The sequence below is a fragment of the Diplotaxodon limnothrissa genome, linkage group LG18 (genome assembly GCF_057381915.1).
Source record: "Diplotaxodon limnothrissa isolate DT_005_m linkage group LG18, D_limnothrissa_male_GT1.1, whole genome shotgun sequence".
NCBI classification, from domain to species: domain Eukaryota; kingdom Metazoa; phylum Chordata; class Actinopteri; order Cichliformes; family Cichlidae; genus Diplotaxodon; species Diplotaxodon limnothrissa.
Window position 1 is genome coordinate 3,392,923 of NC_140613.1, and position 23,825 is coordinate 3,416,747.

The following is a 23,825-nucleotide window of genomic DNA, read 5'->3' on the forward strand; positions in this document are numbered from 1 at the left end:
TTTCTGTGCAAACATCAGATGCCGATGAACTGAGGCCGACCTAAACACGTCATATTTCAGATGTAATATCTTTTGACAGGCCTGTGTTGACTGGAGTATGTTCATCATGTCTGCAGAGATCTGCGGATCTGAGTTAATCGTTCGCTGTCCTCTTCCACACGTCTGAGCTGCAGAATAAATCCCTTCATTTGGCTGAGGGGTGCTCTCTGCACAGACCGCCGCCGGCTGCAGGGGGTTTAGCTCGGCCGCTCTCAGCCGCCTGCTCCTCTCGCATGTTTTCATACAGCTGTCATCAGATACTAAAAGCAGGTTAAACTGAGGCCTCCACACCTTGTAAATCTGCCTGTGCTGTCGTGACGTCTTCCTCTGGTATCCGTAAGTCTCCACCATGAATGTAAAATGAGAAGGCCAGCTGCTGAGCAGGAATGTAATTGATAGCTCTGAAATATTGATACGGGGTGGGTGTTTGTGTTTCGCCTCGTGGCAGATCTGGCAGTCTGCCCGCTCCCTCGTCTCGTTGGGTTAAACATCAGCGCTTACTGATTATCCTGCTGATGTGACAAGCTCACACGTTCCCACGCTCATCCTCACCTCACTTCTTCCCTCAGCACGTCACAGATGTACATTTTTGTCTCGTTCTCGGCAGCGTGCGTGTCTTTGTTTGGTCTGTTTTTTGATCTTGGGTCATTATAAACTGTCTCTGCAGAGTCATCCATGGATTGCAATAATGCCTGACTCCACTGTAGAAAGAAGGAACGGCATCTTAACAGTTAAGACACAGTTTTTTAGCATTAGCCTTTATCTTCTTGTCTGCTTCTTGTAGTGTTGCTGTGTTATATTTGTGTCGTATGCCAAGAAGCTTAGTAAAAAGACAACAGCACAATTCAGTTCACTTTCATTACATAACGCCTGCTGCCTCAAGGCGCTTTGTTTTGTAGGATAAAGAACATTGTAACAATCTGACGACCCTTTTAAGCGAGCGCTTGGCGACAGTGGGAAGGTGTAACGGTGGACCCAAGAAATACCAGCCGGAGCGACTTTGACAATGCAGAACTTTTTATTAAACTCGGGGTTGTACGTGGACACATATGCTCCCGCGCTCTCTTTCTCTGCTGTCACCTCCGTCTCCGTCTGTCACTGCCAACATATAAAGAGACACAATCACTGTCAGATCCCAGCACACCTGTTCACCCCGCCCCTGCGCCGCCCCGGGAGCTCACTGCGTCACTCCTCCTCTGCAGCTGGCCAAGGACCACACCCACGCCACAGAAGGAAAAACCAGGACCAGGACCAGGCTCAGGGAGGGGCGGCCTTCTGCCAAGAGAAAACAGCTCGTTTACAGTAACTGTTCATTAAAGTCTTATCAACAAGTGTTAAACCAAACTGAGCGAGGGTGCGAGAGAAGCCGACAGGGATGGCATCATCATCACTCACATCACCAAAGAGAAGCTGTTGGTGTCTACGGAGTGAAATGGCTTCAAACTGCTGATCCTTTACTATAGCTGTAGCTTTGCTACAAATCCTCACTTCATCCTAAAATATAAAAAAAATGGCATTAAAAATAAATAAAAGGAAAAGTAACTACGTTTCACACAGGGCAGGTAAAACCGAAAAAGGACAAGACAAGTCGACACTTATATAGCTTTTGTTGTGCAAACACAACACAGTGATACTAAGAAGGAAAACTGACAGGAAACACAGCATCCACATTTCCATCACTGTCAGCGCTCTTGAACACAAACAGATGAAAACTGCTTCACATGGTGACCATGTGACACCTCCACACTTCTCCTTGGAGCACTGCTGCTAATGCACAGTAGGCACAGTTTCTCACACATAGTATTTGTTTTGGCATTTTGTCCCCAAAAGTGAGTGTTGGTCCCCACAAGCATAGCAGCATGGAAGTATAGGAGAGCAGCAGGACAGCCTCACCTGCCATGAACGCTGCAGCCTGCTGTAAGAGGTGAACAGAGGCGTATTGGATCATAATATTTTCCTCGTTCTTTTTCACAGTTTTTCTTGAGGCCTATAAGACTACGAAATTGTCCATCTGTTTTTATATTTGTAAAATTACTCACTGCTTTTCAGTCACAAACACACAGCCAGGGGGAAAGTGAAGGAGAGGAGATCAACTAGAGCAAATGTACAGTTTCATTAAGCTCTCGTTTAAAGTCACAGCAACAGACTGAAATGCACTCCGTCTGTTTTCTCTCTTTTGATGACTTGAAGATTAGTGAAGCTGAACAACACATGCATATTTATTTCCTGAACTCGTGTTGTGTGCACACATGCACGTAGCCTTGCACATCCATATTCCGGGTGCTGGTTTTATACACACATAGATGTGAAAACAGGCAGATTTACTTGTAGACAATCCTCTTATTTTGGAAGTTCCATCACTTTTATCCAGCTGACCCCATTCCTTACGGTTTTCCATTTCCCTAAAGCAGGGGTGGGGAACTCCAGGCCTCAAGCGCCGGTGTCCTGCAGGTCTTAGATGTGTTCTTGATCCAGCATTGATTTAAATGGCTAAATTACCTCCTCAACATCTCTTGAAGTTCTCCAGAGGTTTTGCCAAAGGTTTCTTCCTGTTAAAAGGGAGTGTTTATAGAAGGTCATATGATTGTTGGGTTTTTCTCTGTATGTATTATTGTAGAGTCTACCTTACAATATAAAGCACCTTGAGGAGACTGTTGTTGTGATGTTTGGTGCTGTATAAAAAACAATTGGATTGAATTCAGGTGTGTTGACCCAGGGTGATATCTAAAGCCTGCAGGACACCGGCCCTTGAGGCCTGGAGTTCACCTCTGCCCTAAAGGCTGACCAGGTCGCTGTCACAGTGTTCCTCAGTGTCTCTCAGCTGGCCCTCCAGGGAGTCTCTTGTCCCAAAGCTGGATGGACTCGCTTTAACCAAAGCTGATTCCCGTGCACCACAACGGGTGCAGAGGAGAACGAGGACTGTCGTTGCCAGCTGCGGTCCATGAAGGTAGAGTTTAAGACCATTGGCGGAGAAACAGCTGATTTAAATTGCTCGGTTATTTATTTGCCAGTAAATAAAAGATCACAAATAAAACCACATGAACTGAACTGAAAGGCGAGCTCCCAGATTGGACGCCTGTCACAGACATGAGCGGGCCGGTCAAAGACACAGATATGTGTGTTTATTTGTCACGGTGCACGGCCCTTCTCACGGTTAAATCAAATTGAAGACATTATGTTAATTATTACTAATATTAACCCTGCCTGATTATTTTCCATGTAGCTGTTTATAAGCAGCGCCTCTTCCCGGCCCAGCGCTCCTAATGAGGTCTTGTTAAAAACATCCACATCACTGGCATTTCCCTTTAATGAGTGCACCGGCGGTTTCCATGCTGATGCCCTTTATGGCAAACCGGTGCTGCTCTTTTCCAAAACAACATGGATGCCGCCACAGCTGCCGCAGCTTACGGGGGTTTTAATTTTTGTCTCCGTGGGAGGAGCAGAGGCCTTCGGGGGGGGGGGCCGAGCAAGAAATTGAATCAATGCTGAGAGCGTCCTGGGAGAGATTCACAATAACGCACAGTAACACACCGTAATGCTCTGTGAGATACAGTGATAAGCCTCGGGGGAGAAGACTGGCAGAAGGATGGCGCTGCATGTGTGTGTGTGTCGCTTAAAGGAAAAAAGCCTTTGATACTCCTACATGTTTTCAGTTTTTAATGTGAAAGTGCCTACAGGAGGTTTTTTCCACACAGGGTTTCCTGCTGCAGTATTTGAAGCGGAGGCGGGTCGAATCAACTGAATTAATGACGAGAAATTTATACAAGTTTTAGCGAATGCAAGCTTAAAGGCTCCTTTTTCCTTAAATGTGGGAGCGTTGGTTTTCTTGGATGCTTGAGCTTCGTTGTGCAGAATGGTGTGCAGCATGTTAAAGCTGCTGAAGATGGAAAGATTCTAGAAATTTAAGGCGGTTTGTGATGATGATCAGGTGGGAAGTCAGCGCTGGTCAACTTATATAAGCAGAGATTTGGAGACCTGAAGTCAGAAAGCACTGAGGTGGATCTGAATTGAAGCCAGAGACAGCTTCACATCCTGTGTTCTGTATTATTTTAATGATAGACTCAGAGTGTCATTTAAAGAATATTAACAAGGTAAATCATAAATGAACCTGTTATTACGGGGCAGTATATACATGTTCCCTGATACTGAGCGTAGATTTTTAATAGTGATATTAAGGTATTTTAAGGACTTTTAAGGAGTCTAAGTTAGGCTACTGTTAACATCAGTTTTTACATATAAAACAAGTTACTAAATCTGTAAAGAAGCCTTCAAAATGGTAAAAAAGTCAGAATAGAACCAGGGGAATATATTTCACCCGTTCCTTTTAGTGCGTTTTCTTTAACTTGTTCTTTGTGCTGGAAGTGAACGAGAACAACAGCTCTCCGTCATGGTGGTGGAGCTGCACGTGTGCTCCTTTTGTGTGACACAGTGCGGTGCTACATTAGCGCCTCCTCCCATCACAGCAACCAGTCCTGAAGTCTTTACTGGTGCAAACCCTGAAGCTTCAGAGTTTGACACTAAACTTTGAAGCTCGTCCAGCACACTCAGACTCTTACTTACTTGCTTACAAAGCTCGAGGCAGCTAGTTAAGAGTACAGTACAATGTTTATGTTTTTGCCCCTTAATCCTAAAAGGCTGATGCGAAGTTGTCATCGCCTGCTGGGCTTGGCCGGGCGGGTGAGTGGCTAGTTGGCATGGAGACCCAAGTTTATGAATGCACTAACTCAAGAATGGTTTCAAATCGCAGTTACTTTGACATTAAGGTCAAAGGTCAAGATTTCTGATAATCTTGTGAATGTCTTAACTCTGGAATGAGACGATGTAGGAGTTTAGGAGGCTGAGGGGGTACCAGTGGCAGTCACCGGTATATTTGAAATGTATTTTCTGGGAATTTACCATTATTCTTTTAAATGGAGATATTATCTGAATTTCAGGAGCGGGACCACACCTCATTCACGCCCCTTCCAGCCTCAGGCTATATATGCCCTCTTCACCAATACCTGCTGTTCTCATTTTCATGCCCCTCATTAGTACACCTTCATCCTTCATTGCTCATCGTAACTGAGGATGTGGTCCCAGATAGTGACACGTGTTGCTCTGTTTGACCACCGCGTCTCTTACGTTTTAAACAGATCCTTGTTTTAGGTGAAACGTACTTCTGACTGTCCTTCGGGTCTTTTCTGAGCCGGTTTTCCTCTATTTTTGTTCAAGATCAGATTCAGATCAGATCCTTTGCTTTGTTGGATTTAAATTTGACATTGGCGGGGTTGGCAGGGTAATGACCGACTTGGATATTTACATTCACACATTTGTTTGGTCTAGAAAGGTTCAGGGCTGTAGTGCTAATGTGAAAACCACATCAGCCTCAGTTAACTAAATGACAGTAATTATTCATTGTATATATTATCCAAGGAGGTTAAATGGATGCCAGACATTATTTATTTGGGAATTTACAGTATTCTGCACCACCTCCTCCTTCTGCCAGGCTCTCGTCTCTGTTAACACCAATCCATCCAGATCAATCCAGACGGATGGAGAGGATTTCGGGCAGTTGGGAAAAGCACCCTTATGAAATGTCAACTTGCTCTCTGCAAAGCAACCCTGCTGTGAAAAGCACCAGAAATCAGAAAATCCCCTCTTCATGCTCCATTTTTTCCTCTTGAAATGTGCTCTCACTGCAGCAATTTCACTGCAGAGGAAAACAGCGGCAGAGCACTTCTCTCAGCGACAGAGGACACCGAACTGTCTTTTTGAGGTTTTTATCATCTGTGACACAATTCTGCCTCAAGTGTGGGAGCAAAAGCTCTCAGTCTTTTATTTTTGAAAAAGACAGACAGGCGGGGAGCAATGAAACGGTTTTAAAGCTTTTTGATCACTTTGATTTACAGCGTGCTTTGTGTCAATGAGACTCATCTAAGCTGGAAAGAAACATTTAAATGTGGTGTTGTTCAGATTCCTTTCTCGTTGACCTTCTTCTTCATCTTCCTCTTCTGTCACTGCAACGCTTCTTCACTATGTGCATGTATCTGCAGCTCCACATTCAGCACCCTGTGTCTAATATATCCACTATCAGGTGGGGTGCAGTGGGAGGAGACAAGTGTGGGGTGATCTGTGGCAGAAAGATATCAACAGGAGGGAAAGGGAAAGGCTTAAAGGGTGGTAGTGAGACGTGCTCTGATGTATGGTTTAGAGATGATGGCACTGATAAAAGGACAAGAGGCTGAGCTGCAGATGTCATGATTTTCATTGAGAGTAACCAGAATGGACGAGATTAGACATGAGTACATCAGAGGTAGGGGTGGGCCGGTGGGATAAACGGTATACGGTAGAAATGATATCAATTTGGCCAACGCTAGAGATTTTGACTATACCGTCCTACCGCGATAGCGCATGTTGATGGTGTCATCAAACTGCGCCTGTTTTGGTCGAAAGCATGGCAGCGGCTGCAAGCATGGAGCTTACAGGTGGGAGGGAGGAGGAGGTGCTCATAAAGAAGACCGGTGCGACGTCGGTCACATGGACCTGGTTTGGGTTTAAGCAGTCGGATGTTGAGCAGAAAAATATCATCTGCATATTATGCCGGTGTTCTGGGAATCTATCCTACCTCACAAACCATCCTACCCCTTGTTTATGCACGTATGCTGCGCATGCGGGTAACTACAGAGCCCCGCAAGGGACATGGGAGAAAAAAATTACGATGAACTTTTGCGAGATCTCGCAAAAGAAACTCGGAATTCACAAAAGTTGAATTCCAACTATGGTGGCAGCTACTTAGTTGTAATATTACTCTTTCTGGGTCACAAAATAAACTTTTAAGATATTTTGAGGCGTGAATGTAGTTGTATAAACGTCAAATATCTGCTCGGTTTACAAGACATCACATATTTGCAAAAGTGCTGCGACGTTTCCGGAGATCTGACACCCACCATGTCGAAGCTAACGGGAGGTCGAGACCTACTACAGCCGGGAGGAACATCGCTCTCCCGGCACATCGTGCCTCGGCGCGGCCTCCGAAGAATGCAGCTAAAAGTTTTGCGAGATCCCGAGTTTGTTTTGCAAGATCTCGCAAAAGTCCATCTTAATTGTTTTTTTCTCCCATGTCCCTTGCGGGGCTCCGTAGGTAACAAAATCCCCAAATTTAAATCATTTTTTTAACCCATTGTGAATATTTCTTATGGTTATGTTAGGGTTTGTATTAGTCACAAGTCGCCGTCAAATTATAATACGGGTAGGACGATTTGCCGAAGTTGGACGGTTTCTCAGACAGTAATAGTGAAGAGAGGATATACAAGTAATTTGTTTTATCACCTTTAAACGGAGCACCTTTTTGGAACATGAGGAAAGCCAAAAACTGCGCTTTCCACAAACACCTGTTCAGTTAAATGGAAAGAAAAAAGTGGCCCTGCACACCAGCAGACTGATATTTTCCAAGCCTTTTCCAAAGGCACTGAGAAAACAAATCAGCGGTGGATATCACAAATGCCATTACCGTGTAGTTGTGGTGCCGTTTCTTAGAGTGGAGAAAAGCGGCTTTAACGATATGATTAAGACACTCGATCCATGTTGCGAGGTACCTGGCTGCGAACATTTTAGCTGAACTGAAACACCCAAAGTAACATTTATTTAAAAAAAAGTTTTGCACAATAAATGTTCTTAAAATTCATTCTGTACTTTTTTGAAGTGTGTTTATTTTTCTGCAATGTATCTGGTATGTGAGGGACAGCTCAGGTTAAATGATTTGGAGTTAAAGTCAGAGAGCCTGAGATGGTTTGGACAATTGCAGAGGAGGGACGGTGGTTATGTTGGACAAAGGACGTGGAGGATGGAGCAGCCAGGCAGGAGGAAGAGAGAAAGACCTCAGAGGAGGTTCGTGGATGTAGTGAAGGAGGACACCGAGGGTTGGAGTGACAGACGAGCATACTGGAGGAAGGGTGAACGTGATGCAGATGGTCCGCTGTGGTCCTAAAGGGAGCTGCCAAAAGAAGAAGAAGATCTGTTAATAAATTAAAGAAGTAAAGGCATCTGTGTTGGTGGACTACACACACTATACATCACATAAACACAAACCTTAGACAACCTTGAGATTGCACAAGAAGCTGGAACCATGCTAACCCTGAAAGGTCGAAGTCATCGCTGATGTTATTGGAATACGTCATTTTGATTATTTTTGAAGAGTCTTTCCAGTCAGGTGACAAAAACAATAATCACAGTGACACACAACAAAGAATCTTTTAATGTCGGGGTCATCCCGATGATGAGCTCAGAGGGCTAAAACCTGTATAGACCGTAGACTATATAGAGAAAAATGTGCCTGCATGATGATGACCTCAGTAAACACGTTCCTGATGATTTACATGTACAGCATGTTTCCATAGTCTAAATCATGTTAAAGCAGATCATAAACCAGGCTAAGGCCTTATGGTGGATGTCTGCCAGCCTCTCAGTCCCATCCAGCCCTGATTTAAAACATCAAAAAACAAAAAAACCCAAAAACTAAATGGCAACAGGCCTCGAAACATAATGTCATTTTCTACATACAGTCCATTATTACGTTATCCTGGAGTTCTGGGCCTTGGAGATGTACCACTTTTTCCAGTTGGTAATTTGTCTGAAGATGTTAAAAGGCACAAATCTCATCAACCTGGCTAATAATATTGATTTATGGATCAGCGGTGTTATCAGTATCCTGCAGGTACTCTACATGGTAATCTTTGTGTGAGGAAATAGAAGCCGTCCTGTGTGACCTTTATAGAGATACTGTAGAGCAGGGGTGCCCAATCCCGGTCCTCGAGAGCTACCGTCCTGCAGCTTTTAGATGCATCCCTACTCCAACACAGCTGAATCAAATGGTTTGATTACCTCTTCAGCATGCCATCGTGTTTGGCAAAGGCCTGATAACAAGCCATTCATTTGATTCAGCTGTGTTGGAGTAGGGATGCATCTAAAAGCTGCAGGATAGTAGCTCTCGAGGACTGGGATTGGGCAGCCCTGCTGTAGAGGGTAGCAGATGCTCGAGTCCTGTCCAGACTTGCCCGTGACTATAATTACTCCCCATGTACACAAACCCTCTGAGAGTACAACAAATAAACACTGTGTCATCCAACTGAAGTATGATAAAAAAAACAAAACAGTTCAGGTAGAAATCCTTGTCCTGTTTGAAGAGCTGTTTGTGGAAGTCGGGTGAAAGCTGTGAAGGGTTTTCCTCTGTGAGTGTTTTTAACGCTTGCATCATGTGAAGCTCCAGCAGGTAGGAGGAAGCTGGTCAGGCGGCGGTGAAATCCCTCGTGCTGCTCAGGAACACGCTCGTGTTGCTTACTGTTACATCAGCCCGACGTCCGATGCTTTTAACGGGCCCAGCCCTACATCACTTTATGTGCTCACAGCTGATGAAAGCTTTCAGTGTTTATACTGTCATCTTTCACAGAAATTTCAAAGAAGACGCTTGAGTTTAGTTTAAATGTTACACAGCTGCTCTCTGGATTCCTTTTTTTAATTTAGACTATATTCAAGTCTGCCTTAACGGTAGATTCATTTGTTCAGCGAGTACGCTTTTTGTTTCCATAGTTAAATAAGTTTTTACAATGAAATTACTTCATAAATCTAAATTACAGTCACGCATAATATGAAATATGAAAATGTACAGTTTTGGCTCCCTTTCCAGTTACAGATCATCACATTTCTGTACTCAGAGTTGCTTTTCATATAAAGACTTACAGTGTTCTGAATTTCTGGATTGCTGTTGGGTGTCAGAGCAGAGTGCTTTAAAATTTGCATGAATCAATATTTTTGTATCAGGATGGATCAAAGACTTTATGTAATGGATGAGAGTTCAGTTAGAGAAGCACGATCAGTTCTGCAGAACTCGTTAACCTTTCCCATTGAGAGAAGATTAACACAATTTCAAATGATTATTATTAATGCATCTCCTGCCAGTCCAAATCAGTTCTCTCTGCTGCCCCCAAGTGGCCAAAAATGAATAATTAGTGCTTTAAGCTAACGTAGGCGAGGATTCCTTCATAGCCAAATCAAGATACTGACTTATCTTGTTATGTAGCCCTAATAAAACATAGACATAACATAATATTTTACAAATCTTTCATTTGAATATGTATTTATATCTTAAACATATTTTATCCAAACATAGTCATGATGTAATTAATGTACATGTCAGACTGGCTTCATTGGTTTAACCTGCACTTAACCTAAAGCTCTTACAGTTCAGAGCTCAGAGTATTTAAAGTGTTTGAAAGAATACAAACGTCTCTGCGAAAACCTAATTTACTGATACATATTACATGTTTGAGTTTATTCTAATGGAACTATCAGTCCTTAGAAGGTCTTCATAGACGGTGAATAGACATCGGTACATGTGAAGCAGGAGTTTGAATGTTCACTCATTCCAGAATTAATGTTTTAGCACCTTTCTTACCTGCTCAAGTACCAGACGGTCTGATTGCTGTTAAATAGATGTCATAGATCATTGACTTGTACTGGTGGTTGAAAGCTCATTGGTGTAACAGATGATCAGTACCTGTCTGGGCTCACCTGACAAGTGACATATGGTTTAAAACACTAAAGATGAGGCCAGTGAAAGTGCTCAGCTCTTAATGGCTGACATCACTGTGGCTGTCACCAACTTTTACAGTAGTGGCTCTATTTTTGCTTCTGCTCCCTGTAAACAGAAATCATTTGTACACTGTGAGATGAAAGTTGTTTGAATGAGGGATCTCTGACAGACGAGTTATTGTGACTGAAAACTAAACCTGACAGCGCTCCTGCAGTTTTTCTGGACTTCCCCTCACTGATTTGATTTCTTGCCCATGACAGACGTCAGTGTGACGTCAAATCCCTTCAAACTCTCCAGCCTACAAGGCCTTTAAACCATCTCACTGTATGTGCCTCTCTCAGTTTATAACTGCATGAAGTCTCGATGCTGCTCCTGGGTCACATCCAGCTCTAATGGTAAAAATAAGTGACAGCGAGCAAACAATCCTTTCATCGTGTCACATCACCTCGGGCCATCATATTTTATTGAGTACTATGTATGCATCTTAAAGTACTCTGAGGTCATGGCGTCCTCTGTACAGCTCTTCATATAACTTTTTGCTAAAGTGATTTATTTTAAAAAATGCATTTCAGATAAAGCTGTAAAATGCGTCTCAAAAAGAAAAATATGGACCTGCTGCAAAAAGTTGGCAAGAAAAAAAATCAAATAAGGTGCAAAAAAAGGGAAGTGAGCACAAGATAACCAAGTGGAGAAAAAGACACGGAACAGAAAAACCACAGAAAACCAACTCGATGCGACAGGGACGTCACAGTGTTATTGATTTACTTAAAGCTTTGATCTGAATTCATTTCATTGAGTTTGTCAGTTTCCATGCAGTTCCACATGTTAGCCTTCAGTACCTGTGGACTCGTCAGGCTACGGTGGCACATTTGTAAAGGACCATTTTGTTCTGTGTGAAAATAATCTCATGTGACTTCCAGTGTGATGCCGGTAGGACCCCCTCCCCGATCGCACAGCTGGAGATCAGCAGGGTTCCTCTGTTGAATGTCGGCCTCCACCCCCCTCTCTCTCTCTCTCTCTCTCTCTCTCTCTCTCGTCTATATATTTCTAGTTATTGTTACAATTAAAAAAATTAAATGGCAGATACCAATGTGCACAACTTCCTTTCAGTGATTTCTTTAGTCACAGTAATTAAAAGTCCCACGTGGTTTTTCCTATGTTGGAAAAACTCAGAGATGGTTGAAAACTTGCATTGCTAAATGTAACCGATCTACTGTGAGACGCATCAGTGATGACGTCACTTATTTCTACAGTCATACACTTTATTTATACTTGGCAGCCGACAGGTCTCGTTTATGAAACGTCCTCACTAATATTGGGATTGAAGTTTCTCCAGGAAAAACTTTTAATGATAAAGTTCTTCTAGTTGTTATTAAGGATTAGATTTTCTCGTTGCAATCTTTTTAATTTGCTTTTCAGCCTCTTATTTTTTAGATGAATAGGGCAAAAAGCTGAAGATTTTCCTCAATGTTGTTGTGTTGAATACAAAGATAATCGATATAAGATGATAGTTTGTATTTTGTGTTACAAACTGCTTTAAAGTCTGTTGTGATTTTTGCCTGATATTTGTTTTGCACTGATTTGAAAAGATGCTCTTTTTTTCTCTTTGATAAATGCTTGATGAAGATCTTACAAATTGAAATGTTTCTTTTCATAAATATTTTTAGAATTAAATATTTAGTTGGAGAAAAATATTGTGCAGATGTTTCCCCCTTTTCAGCCTAATTAATAAAGACATAAAATTGCCTCAGAATATTTGTAAATATAAACAAAGAAGCTTTGAATGTTGGTTCTTGCACTCCAAAATGTGTCAACAAGCAAATCTCCTAATCCTCTCTTTTTGTGTGTTCTAGATAGCAGCTCAGGCTGTGTTGTTCATGTGCATGAACACTGCTGGGATATTCATCAGTTACCTGTCTGACCGTGCTCAGCGTCAGGCCTTCCTCGAGACGCGGCGCTGCATCGAAGCTCGGCTGCGACTCGAGACAGAGAACCAGAGACAGGTGAGCCGCAGACAAGTTTTTTTTGCCTCCTGCAACTTTTCAAGCTTCGGATGATTTGTTAGTCACTGTCTGTGCTGTGTTCTGTTTAATACATTTGCAGCAGTTAAATTTTTCTGTGTGTTTTCACAAGACACTTAAAGAATGAAAGCAAGTTTAGGATGCGTGTTCAGAGCCAGGTTTGAAGATTTGTGTGAGTGCTAGCAGCAGGGCTGTAGGGACAGCTGTTTGCACTCCTTTAGTATCACCACCAGGTCAAAATGCTTGCTTTACAATCTGGATGGACTGGAACACAGTTTGGCTCAGATATTCAGGACACCCAGGATTAAACTCAGGCTGTTTGCTCAGTTTAACGACCTCTGAACTCCTGCATGTCCTCCTGAATCGTCTCTGATGTCTTCCTCTTTCTGTCCTGCCCTGCAGCTCCATTGTCGGTATGCTTTGCCCAACATATCCACTATCCCTCATCTGCACATGTCCAAACCATCTCAGTCTCGGCTCTCTGACTTCATTTCCAAACTGCTCAAACTGTCCCTCTGCTGTACTCATTTCTAATCCCGCGTCTCCGGCCTGTGCTCGAGCTGATGCACACCATCACCACATCAGACAAATTCTGAATCTGTGGTTGAAGTATTGGAAGTGTTGAGAATCCATCATGGTGGTTTATATGCATTCTAAATGTGAGCAAATCGTACCTCAATACCGTCAACATGCTAGCACTTGCTATTGTGTGCATGGCTAGCATGCTAAATGCTCCTTGTAGACTTGTTTAAGTGCTGTTTGCTCAGTGAGAGTTCATACGCCGCTGCTGAAACTATTTCAGGTTGACCCCTGTTTGAACTCCAGTGAGAGATATTGGGCAGTGACCTCTAAATGACCTTCACAAACCACTGGTGCACCACAGCAGCAACGAAATCCTCTAATTTACAGCAGAATGATGTGTGAAGTGCACATTTTCACCCTCTGCTGCTTGATGCTGAAGCTCAGCGTGAGGCGACTTTAAAAAAAGAATCAAAACAAATTATGGATTTTAGCTAACAGGGCCGAGTGTTAGCAGCACCGCTAACGAGTCCTCTGAGAGCAGAAAAACATGGACGCTGCATTGATTCAATGCTGTCACACATACTGTGTCTCTGTGCATGCAGCCCCTGCTCCACACACACTTAACACGCAATCTAATAAGACAACACACGCGCTGTGAGTCAGACAAACAGAAGGCACGCACACATAAGCAAACACACACACACACACACACACACACACACAGTGGCAGATAGTGTTGTGTATGCGCTGGAGTGGACAGTGAAGCTCTGAGAAGCCACAGAAAGCTTTTACAGTGGTCATGTTTCCTGGAAGGCTCTGGGCTGGCTGTAATGGAGTAAGCAGGGCCCCGCCCCTGAAAAGAACAGTGTAATGACATCCAATCAGGCTCTGTTATTTCTGTTAATGTGTTCCAGGAACATAGTGGCACATTTCTGGTTACAGCATCTCTCCAGAATACTGTAGGGTCTTCATTATAGCGCTCTTTGAGGCGACTGCTGTTGTGATTTGGTGCTATATAAATAAACCTGAATCGAACTGAACTGAAGATTGGATCATACTGCTGCAAGCAGAAAACCAATATCTATATTTTTAGATAACTCACAAACTTCCTGTTGTTGATCAGTAAACAGTGAACACCGCATAAGGTTTTGAGTTTAGAAGGATTCGTTTTGAATTTTAGGTTACCTTTGGATTAGGGTTCTGTTATTGTTTCCTGTCGCTTCCCTTGTCATTTGTTACGTCAGCGTTGTAGCGTCTGTGCCTTAGCGCTTTGTAAACACTTTCTGGACTTTGTGATTTTCTGGACTTAAAGAATCATTATTCTTTAAGCATTGAGAATGCTTAATGTTCATTCTTGTTTCCTGAGTCTTGCATTAGGGTTCACAAATGTTTAAGACACGCAGATGGTGTTTGCTGACTGGTGCACTGCTAGAGTTTTAGTTTAGCAAACATTGGACAACATCAGATCCTCAAAAATGAAAGCTTAACATTTGGCTGTCTAAAAAATATTTTTCTGTTCCTGACAAGAGTAATGAAAGGATGTTTCCCTGACAGCTGCAGTGTAATAACTCTAAAGAAAAACAGTATTAATGAAGCAGTAATAAGCAGGTTATAATACAGATGAACTCAAAATTAGCCTCCATCCATCCATCCATTCGCTTCCGCTTATCCTTTTCAGGGTCGCGGGGGGCGCTGGAGCCTATCCCAGCTGTCATAGGGCGAGAGGCAGGGTACACCCTGGACAGGTCGCCAGTCTGTCGCAGGGCTAACACACAGGGACAGACAACCATTCACACTCACATTCACACCTAGTGGCAATTTGGATTATCCAATTAACCTATCCCCACAAGTTGCATGTCTTTGGATGGTGGGAGGAAGCCGGAGTACCCGGAGAGAACCCACGCAAACACGGGGAGAACATGCAAACTCCACACAGAAAGACCCCGGCCTGATGGTGGAATTGAACTCAGGACCTTCTTGCTGTGCGGCAACAGTGCTAACCACCGTGCCACCGTGCTGCCCTATAAATTAGCCTTTACATTGAAAATCCACCACAAGGTCCATGTGGATCTTTGGTACAGTCTGAATGAAGACAGACGTTGTCAGTGAGCTGCTGGAGGGCTTCAGCTTTCAGCTAAAATCAAGCTTCACTAATGACTTTCAAAGCTGATCTGACATTGAGTCCGCTGGCTCTCAGCTGTCCAAACCAGGGTCCCTGTCCAGTGGAGCAAACACTCTGCAGCCCCCTGTCCACACACAAGATTTTAGCATTTCTAACATTTTGTTATGTGTCTGAGATGACTGCGGCATTCTCAATTCATTTACTATTTCAAAACCCCCTTGCTCTTATTTGGAAAGATCAGTCACTGCTAATCAGATAGCCTTCCTTATTTTTTTCCTACTTATCCTCCAGATAATCTCACACCAGCTGCAAGATTATCTGCAGGATAAGGATTAACAGGAGAGGTGGCTGATTATATTGCTCAGTTATTTGCCACAGAGTACTTTGATGAATATATGTCAAAGTCTGTCTCCTGTAAATTTACTTTACCTTTATTAACCGGGTACAAATACTGTAAATGAGCGGCCTTTGTGGAGTTTGCATGTTGTCACTGTGCCTGTGTGGGTCTCCCCAGGTACCTCCCGCCTCCTCCCACAGTCCAAGGTTAGGTTAATTAGTGATGCTAAAATACCTAAATTCAGCATACGTATGCTGTCTTTGGAAATTCCACTTAAGTTGAAAATTTCAGCAGATTTCTTTTGTTTATGTTTAACATGGGAACTAAGATTACTGTCTTGATGGCAAAAGGAGTTAAGAGAGGGAGAAGAGCTGCTGATAGAGTTTCCAAAACATAATGTAGTTAATAGAATTTATATTGTAATATTTTATCCCAGAGTACTGTGACAGGAAGCGGTACTATTTGCTCAAATGGAGCTCCTTGTGTGATTGCAGCAGGAGTTTGGCTGACGTGTGATTGAGCAGCACAGACACATTGCAGGGTTCAAAGGTTCAGTCTGAATTCAGGACGACTCTGTAAAATCCACATTTCTTGCAGTGAGACTCCACCACCAAAGCCCGGGGCGTTTGGTTGCGACGCAGCAGCCGAAGAATTAGCAACGCTTCACTGAAATGTTTGTCTGTCTAGACCTCAATTTATGAGGTGCCGTAAGGGACATTATTACTGAAACGCTCTCACACACACTACTGAAACGCTCTCACACACACTACTGAAATTTTAGCTCTCACACACACTACTGAAACGCTCTCACACACACTACTGAAACGCTCTCACACACACTACTGAAATTTTAGCTCTCACACACACTACTGAAACGCTCTCACACACACTACTGAAACGCTCTCACACACACTACTGAAACGCTCTCACACACACTACTGAAACGCTCTCACACACACTACTGAAATTTTAGCTCTCACACACACAACTGAAACGCTCTCACACACACTACTGAAACGCTCTCACACACACTACTGAAACGCTCTCACACACACTACTGAAACGCTCTCACACACACTACTGAAATTTTAGCTCTCACACACACTACTGAAATTTTAGCTCTCACACACACTACTGAATTTTTAGCTCTCACACACACTACTGAAACGCTCTCACACACACTACTGAAACGCTCTCACACACACTACTGAATTTTTAGCTCTCACACACACTACTGAAACGCTCTCACACACACTACTGAAACGCTCTCACACACACTACTGAAATTTTAGCTCTCACACACACTACTGAAACGCTCTCACACACACTACTGAAACGCTCTCACACACACTACTGAAACGCTCTCACACACACTACTGAAATTTTAGCTCTCACACACACTACTGAAATTTTAGCTCTCACACACACTACTGAAATTTTAGCTCTCACACACACTACTGAAACGCTCTCACACACACTACTGAAACGCTCTCACACACACTACTGAAATTTTAGCTCTCACACACACTACTGAAACGCTCTCACACACACAACTGAAACGCTCTCACACACACTACTGAAACGCTCTCACACACACTACTGAAACGCTCTCACACACACTACTGAAATTTTAGCTCTCACACACACTACTGAAACGCTCTCACACACACAACTGAAACGCTCTCACACACACTACTGAAAAACCAAGGCATTTCAGTTGAACAGGAAGGCATTTCAGTTGAACAGGAAGGCATTTCAGTTAAACAGGAAGGTGTTTCAGTTGAACAGGAAGGTGTTTCAGTCGAACAGGAAGGCATTTCAGTTAAACAGGAAGGCATTTCAGTTAAACAGGAAGGTGTTTCAGTTGAACAGGAAGGCGTTTCAGTTGAACAGGAAGGCATTTCAGTTAAACAGGAAGGCATTTCAGTTAAACAGGAAGGCATTTCAGTTAAACAGGAAGTTAATTCTTGACAAGGAAACTGAAGGAAAAAGTGTTAGATTTCAAACAAACCACTACACAGATGTCTACTCAGCAACCTGTTAGTTAGGGGTGGGTTTTTATAATCAATTTATTGATTAAAATCGATTCTGGCTTGGATAACGTGAAATCGATTCATTAAAATCCTGAATCGATTTTTAAATATAAATTTATTTTACCCGAAATGCCAGAATCTCTGGTGAAACCTCACAAAATTTCAACAACCACCAAACAGCTAAGACAGTAAATGAGAGCAGGTACACGGCTTCTGCACAAAGACGTAAACACACAGCGCGGACCCGCGGATCAGAATCAGTGAGATGTCGCCTTTCTCACCCGACAGCACGGACACGGTCGGGGCTGAAAGCCGACAGCTCGCTGACTCTGATCTGTCGGCAGGTCCGCGCTTTGTTTTCACGCCGTTTTTGCGCCGATTCTAAAGCTGTTAGTTTTATCTCTCTCCAAACAATATTGACTGAACCAGCAGCAAAAGGAGATCCAAACTGCGCTTCACATAAACATCGTCATGAATTCCCTAACTGTTTTGCTTCCACCACGATAAAATCGCACGTCATGCACAGCCCTCTCTCTTTCTTTCTCTCTCTCTGTACTTCAAGAACAGTTTCCCTCTAAAAATCTGTTTTCTGCATTATTCGCTTGCTTGTTAGGCACAAGTCTACTGTTGTTTACAGCGCAGTCAGCCGCTGTTTTTTTTGTTTTTTTTTTTCATTTTACATACTTCCGAAAAGAAAACCTAATTTCTGCCGTTCATTACTGAATAAATTTAAACTTTTTAAAATTATGCAAAATGCAAAACGTTAGCCGTGTCTCTAATAAAACCGCTGTAACGTCAGAGGTAACGTTCATATGTTAATGATTTTCTTTCGTTTTTGATGTACTGCAGAATATTTTTTATAAAATCCCAGGCCAGGAAAACCACCTTCATGTTTTTATGTGTTTTATCTTCAGCTACTTTGACACAAAGGCATCTGCTGTGATGCTCACACCTTTGATAAAGTCTTGCGTGTGTCAGCTTCCTTTTTTTAAATACAAAAATATGTAAATGTACTGATCTGAATTATAATATTTCTGACTGTCAAAATTCCCCATAATCAAATCGAATTGAATTGAATCGAATCGTGGAACAAATCGATTCTGGACCTCAGTGAGACAGCTGCATTACTTAACAATATATTAGCCTCAGCATAAGTCAAAATTTAGAATAGCGGGAGACGTGCATTATCCTGGTTATTTTTTTGGCATATGTGCTTTTTGTCTTTTTTTAGCAAAGAAAAATATCTTAAAATCATCAATAAAACCAGGGAGAGAAGGCTTAGCGTTCCTCCATTTAGCACAATGGATATGATATTTACTCAAAAGTATTGTTAAGATATTCATTGTGTGTACTCATGTTGTACAGTGTTTAACTGCATTATGGTTACTGTGGTTTAACAGAGACAGTATTTTAGTTGCCACCACAAGGAGGCACTGTTTCATTGTAAGAGCACGGATGCTGCGTCATCACGCCCCTAAGAAAAAAAAAAAGTATACCACAACGAAAATGGCACCCATGAGAAAAGTTTTGCCGCATGTTGATGAGGAATAAAGTTCCCAAAAATATTAAGGACATTTTTGCCTCCGTCGTCATTTTCCTTCGAGTTGATCGCTGTCGATGCTGCAATACTCAACAAGTATGATGATGTTAATAATGTCTGAGACATCCAATGCTAGATGATCCATATAAAAAAAATTATGATGTAATTCAAACAGTGGCACATCATTAATATTTAGGGAAATCCAATTTTTTAAGTTGCACCAAATACATTGTGTGATAGGGCATAGGGAAAAAAAAGATGTTCTAGGGTTTCATTTTCATCAGTACAAAAAGAACACTGATCCACCTCAAAGCCAAATCTCTTTTTTTTAGAAATTCTGCCACAGTATTAGTTTTGTTTAAAGTGTGTTTCTTTAACTTTAGGTAGAATAGGCTATTTCATAAATTTTTAGTATGCTTTATCCAGTGTATATGAAATAACTAAATTAGAACCATGCCATGTAACCATTCTGTTGTAACTATGAAATATTTTGTCTTTGAAGAAACTACTAACAAATTTCTTATTGCATTTTTATCAAACAGCTGACATTGCCCTAGCAATAAATTTGGGAGCACTGATGAGAAATTATTGTATATCATAAAAATTTTAATCAAATGAAGCAGAGGCAGTGGGACCAGTTCACAAAATTTGTTATATTCTCTTTGAGAACAGTTTAGACAATATATTTCTGAAAAGTCTGTGTAACTTAGAATGACACCGTTATCATCCAACAAATCTGTTATGAATATAATATTTTTGTTCAAACTAGTCACTCTTGAAAATTGATTTTTGATTAAGTGTTATTACCCTATTATTCCATAAGGTTGAATTATGGGGAGAAGTTGTGGGTAAATCTCATTTTCCCAAAAATGCAACGTCTGTTTTGGAAAGTTTGATATCTTTATGGGGATTTTATTTGCCGCAAAATCACATTTCAAAATAAAGTCTAATCCTGTATACTATTTTATTAAACAAGAATCATGGGATGTGGAGCTAAGTAGAGTCTGGCTGTGACAGACAAGATTTTAACCATTTAATTCTAAGGGTGCCAACCATAAATTCCAATTCTGGAGTTTTGATACCACCTTTATTGTATCCCTTCACAAGCTGAGATCTTTCTATGTAATGGGTTTTATTCCTCCACAAAAATTCGAACACATTTCTATTTATGGTTTTCATGGTATTTATCGTTTTTTTTATTTTTTATATTGTTTACGTGGCGCAAAAAAGGTTGGGGACTGCTGTACTAGCAGGTTGCTGAGTAGAAATCCTTGTAGTGTTTTGAAATATACCACTTTTTCCATCAGTTTCCTTGTCAGGAAACAACTTCCTGTTCAGCAGAAATGCCTCTGGTTTCAGTGGTGTGTGTGAGAGCGTTTCAGTAGTGTGTGTGAGAGCGTTTCAGTTGTGTGTGTGAGAGCGTTTCAGTAGTGTGCGTGAGAGCTAAAATTTCAGTAGTGTGTGTGAGAGCGTTTCAGTAGTGTGTGTGAGAGCGTTTCAGTTGTGTGTGTGAGAGTGTTTCAGTTGTGTGTGTGAGAGCGTTTCAGTAGTGTGTGTGAGAGCGTTTCAGTTGTGTGTGTGAGAGTGTTTCAGTTGTGTGTGTGAGAGCGTTTCAGTAGTGTGTGTGAGAGCGTTTCAGTTGTGTGTGTGAGAGCGTTTCAGTAGTGTGTGTGAGAGCGTTTCAGTAGTGTGTGTGAGAGCGTTTCAGTAGTGTGTGTGAGAGCGTTTCAGTTGTGTGTGTGAGAGCGTTTCAGTAGTGTGTGTGAGAGCGTTTCAGTAGTGTGTGTGAGAGCGTTTCAGTTGTGTGTGTGAGAGCGTTTCAGTAGTGTGTGTGAGAGCGTTTCAGTAGTGTGTGTGAGAGCTAAAATTTCAGTTGTGTGTGTGAGAGCGTTTCAGTAGTGTGTGTGAGAGCGTTTCAGTAGTGTGTGTGAGAGCGTTTCAGTAGTGTGTGTGAGAGCTAAAATTTCAGTTGTGTGTGTGAGAGCGTTTCAGTAGTGTGTGTGAGAGCGTTTCAGTAGTGTGTGTGAGAGCTAAAATTTCAGTAGTGTGTGTGAGAGCGTTTCAGTAGTGTGTGTGAGAGCGTTTCAGTAGTGTGTGTGAGAGCGTTTCAGTAGTGTGTGTGAGAGCTAAAATTTCAGTAGTGTGTGTGAGAGCGTTTCAGTAGTGTGTGTGAGAGCGTTTCAGTTGTGTGTGTGAGAGCGTTTCAGTAGTGTGTGTGAGAGCGTTTCAGTAGTGTGTGTGAGAGCGTTTCAGTAGTGTGTGTGAGAGCGTTTCAGTTGTGTGTGTGAGAGCGTTTCAGTAGTGTGTGTGAGAGCGTTTCAGTAGTGTGTGTGAGAGCTAAAATTTCAGTAGTGTGTGTGAGAGCGTTTCAGTAGTGTGTGTGAGAGCGTTTCAGTAGTGTGTGTGAGAGCGTTTCAGTAGTGTGTGTGAGAGCTAAAATTTCAGTAGTGTGTGTGAGAGCGTTTCAGTAGTGTGTGTGAGAGCGTTTCAGTTGTGTGTGTGAGAGCGTTTCAGTAGTGTGTGTGAGAGCGTTTCAGTAGTGTGTGTGAGAGCGTTTCAGTAGTGTGTGTGAGAGTGTTTTAGTAGTGTGTGTGAGAGCGTTTCAGTTGTGTGTGTGAGAGCGTTTCAGTAATAATGTCCCTTACGGCACCTCATATCAATTTGTGGATGCACTGCTCTGCTTTCCAGCACAGACACCAACACAACAAAAACAACAGCACAACAGAGGCGTGCCGAGAGCAGGGGGCGGTGCGTGCTCAACAACACAAGCACCTGCTCTCCTCTTACACATTTCACACTCAGCTGATGGTCACGTCCACAGTGGTGTGTCAGAGAGATGAGCTGTCCAATCAACTTCTGCTCTCCATCACAAGCTGCAGGATCCCAGTGACTGAAACATAAACAACAATATAGCTGAGATTTTGAGTGATCATGTAGCTGGATGCATGAATTATCAATATGTTATTATTCTTTGCTAAAGATAAGGGGTTCTGTTTTTGTTATGATCCCTTTTTATTTTTGCATCGTATCTCTTCCTGTCATGTGTGAGTGTTTACCTCTGGATACTTCAGCTGCTCTTCAGGTTTGGTTTAGTTAGCTTGTTTTTTTCTGCCACTGCAGCCATAAGCTTGCAAAAAATACTACATAACATTAACAACTGTCAGTGCTTTGCTGTTGGGTCCACTCAGGACTTTCCCCTCTGAACTGTGTCAGGGTGATTAGTTATGTAAATAAAAAGTATTGTTCGGGGTGCTGGTACAGCTCACTGTATGCTGGGAGGCTACAATGTAAAGTATGAGGTGTGTTCTGTGCACCGTTATGCACTGGTTTCACTGGTCCAGCCCACTTATGAGCTAAGACGAGTACGATACCCCAGTTTTAAAAGTTTGTTATCATGAAGACGACAGTTGTAAAGTGTCATAAAAAAGATGAAAAGAAATAAAGAATTGTTGAAGAGTAATTTTTTGATTAAGGTATTAAATCAATGCAACAGGAAGACCACCTGATTAGATGTGAACAGGTTTCCATGACAACAGATGAAACAGTGATTAGCTGGGAGCTTGGATGGATGTGGGTTTCAAAGTGGCTTGCAGATGCACAAACGTGGGGACTGCTAGGATAACATGTACATTATTTTCCATAGAGATGTACCGTTTGGATGTGTATCAGCTAAGCTAACAGCTGATGTGGACTGGCATTTTCCCTCCTCTGGACCAACTTTTTTTATCGTATGTTAAGGTTCAAAATGATTAGAGTTCATGATATTTTGATGGTTTTCTTTATTCTGATTGTGGTGATTTTTATGTTAGAATTTGCTCCGATGCTTGTTTTTACGTATTAGATGACAATCTTTGTATAACCGCTGCTTCATTATTTACATCTCTTTCTACAGCAACGATGGAACTGTTGTCATTGCTGTGATCGCAGCAGAGGACGGTGTCGCTATCTCCCTCTCTCTGTGCGTCTCATTGCTATTATCCAGCCTCAGCCAGCCTCTCTTTGCACTTGTGCTCGGGGTCTGAAGAGGCTCTCCAGGGCTCTCAGACAGCATCATGCAGCTTCACTGAGTGCACATGAGGTTGCATTTTTATTTCTTACTGGAAAACTCATCTGTGAGCCAAGCAGGGAAGAAAAACAAGTGTGCTGTCTTACAGTTGTGACTGCAGAGGAACCGTGCAAGCTGATGACAGCAAATGTTCTCAGAGAATTATAGACGATCTAGTGTAACGTCGAGGTGGGAATCACCAGACACCTCACGATACAATATTAAAACAATACTTGACTCTGTCAATATTAGTGTGATTTGTTACATTTTGCAATATGCTGAGTATTTGGACTAAAATATATTGCAATTTATCACCTTTTTTTTTTTTTTACTGCAAATTACATCCTCAAAGTTAAAATGTATCAAAACCTGTTTTATCCAATAAGATAAAGTTACCTCACTTCAGTGTTTTCTTTTTGGTGCCAAATGAGATTATCAAGAATGGCAACATTGTCACTAAAACCAACAAATGTTGCCATAAAACGGAGTCGGTCTGTTATCAGTCTGTGATTGAATGTGGTCAAGCCAGCAATTATACGCAATCTGATAATACAGCAAATACAGTGATAAATCATTGAAAATCACATATCTGCTTCCGT

General features: G+C 42.1%; 1 protein-coding gene across 1 annotated transcript in view; it reads left to right on the forward strand.

Moving 5' to 3' along the window:
• adcy8 (adenylate cyclase 8 (brain)) overlaps window positions 1-23,825 on the forward strand; it is a 132,277-nt gene that overhangs the window by 32,151 nt on the left and 76,301 nt on the right. The window contains exon 2 of the mRNA XM_085378882.1: window positions 12,460-12,609. Within this exon, the coding sequence (XP_085235008.1) occupies window positions 12,460-12,609 (150 nt within the window). The remainder of the gene's footprint in view (window positions 1-12,459; window positions 12,610-23,825) is intronic.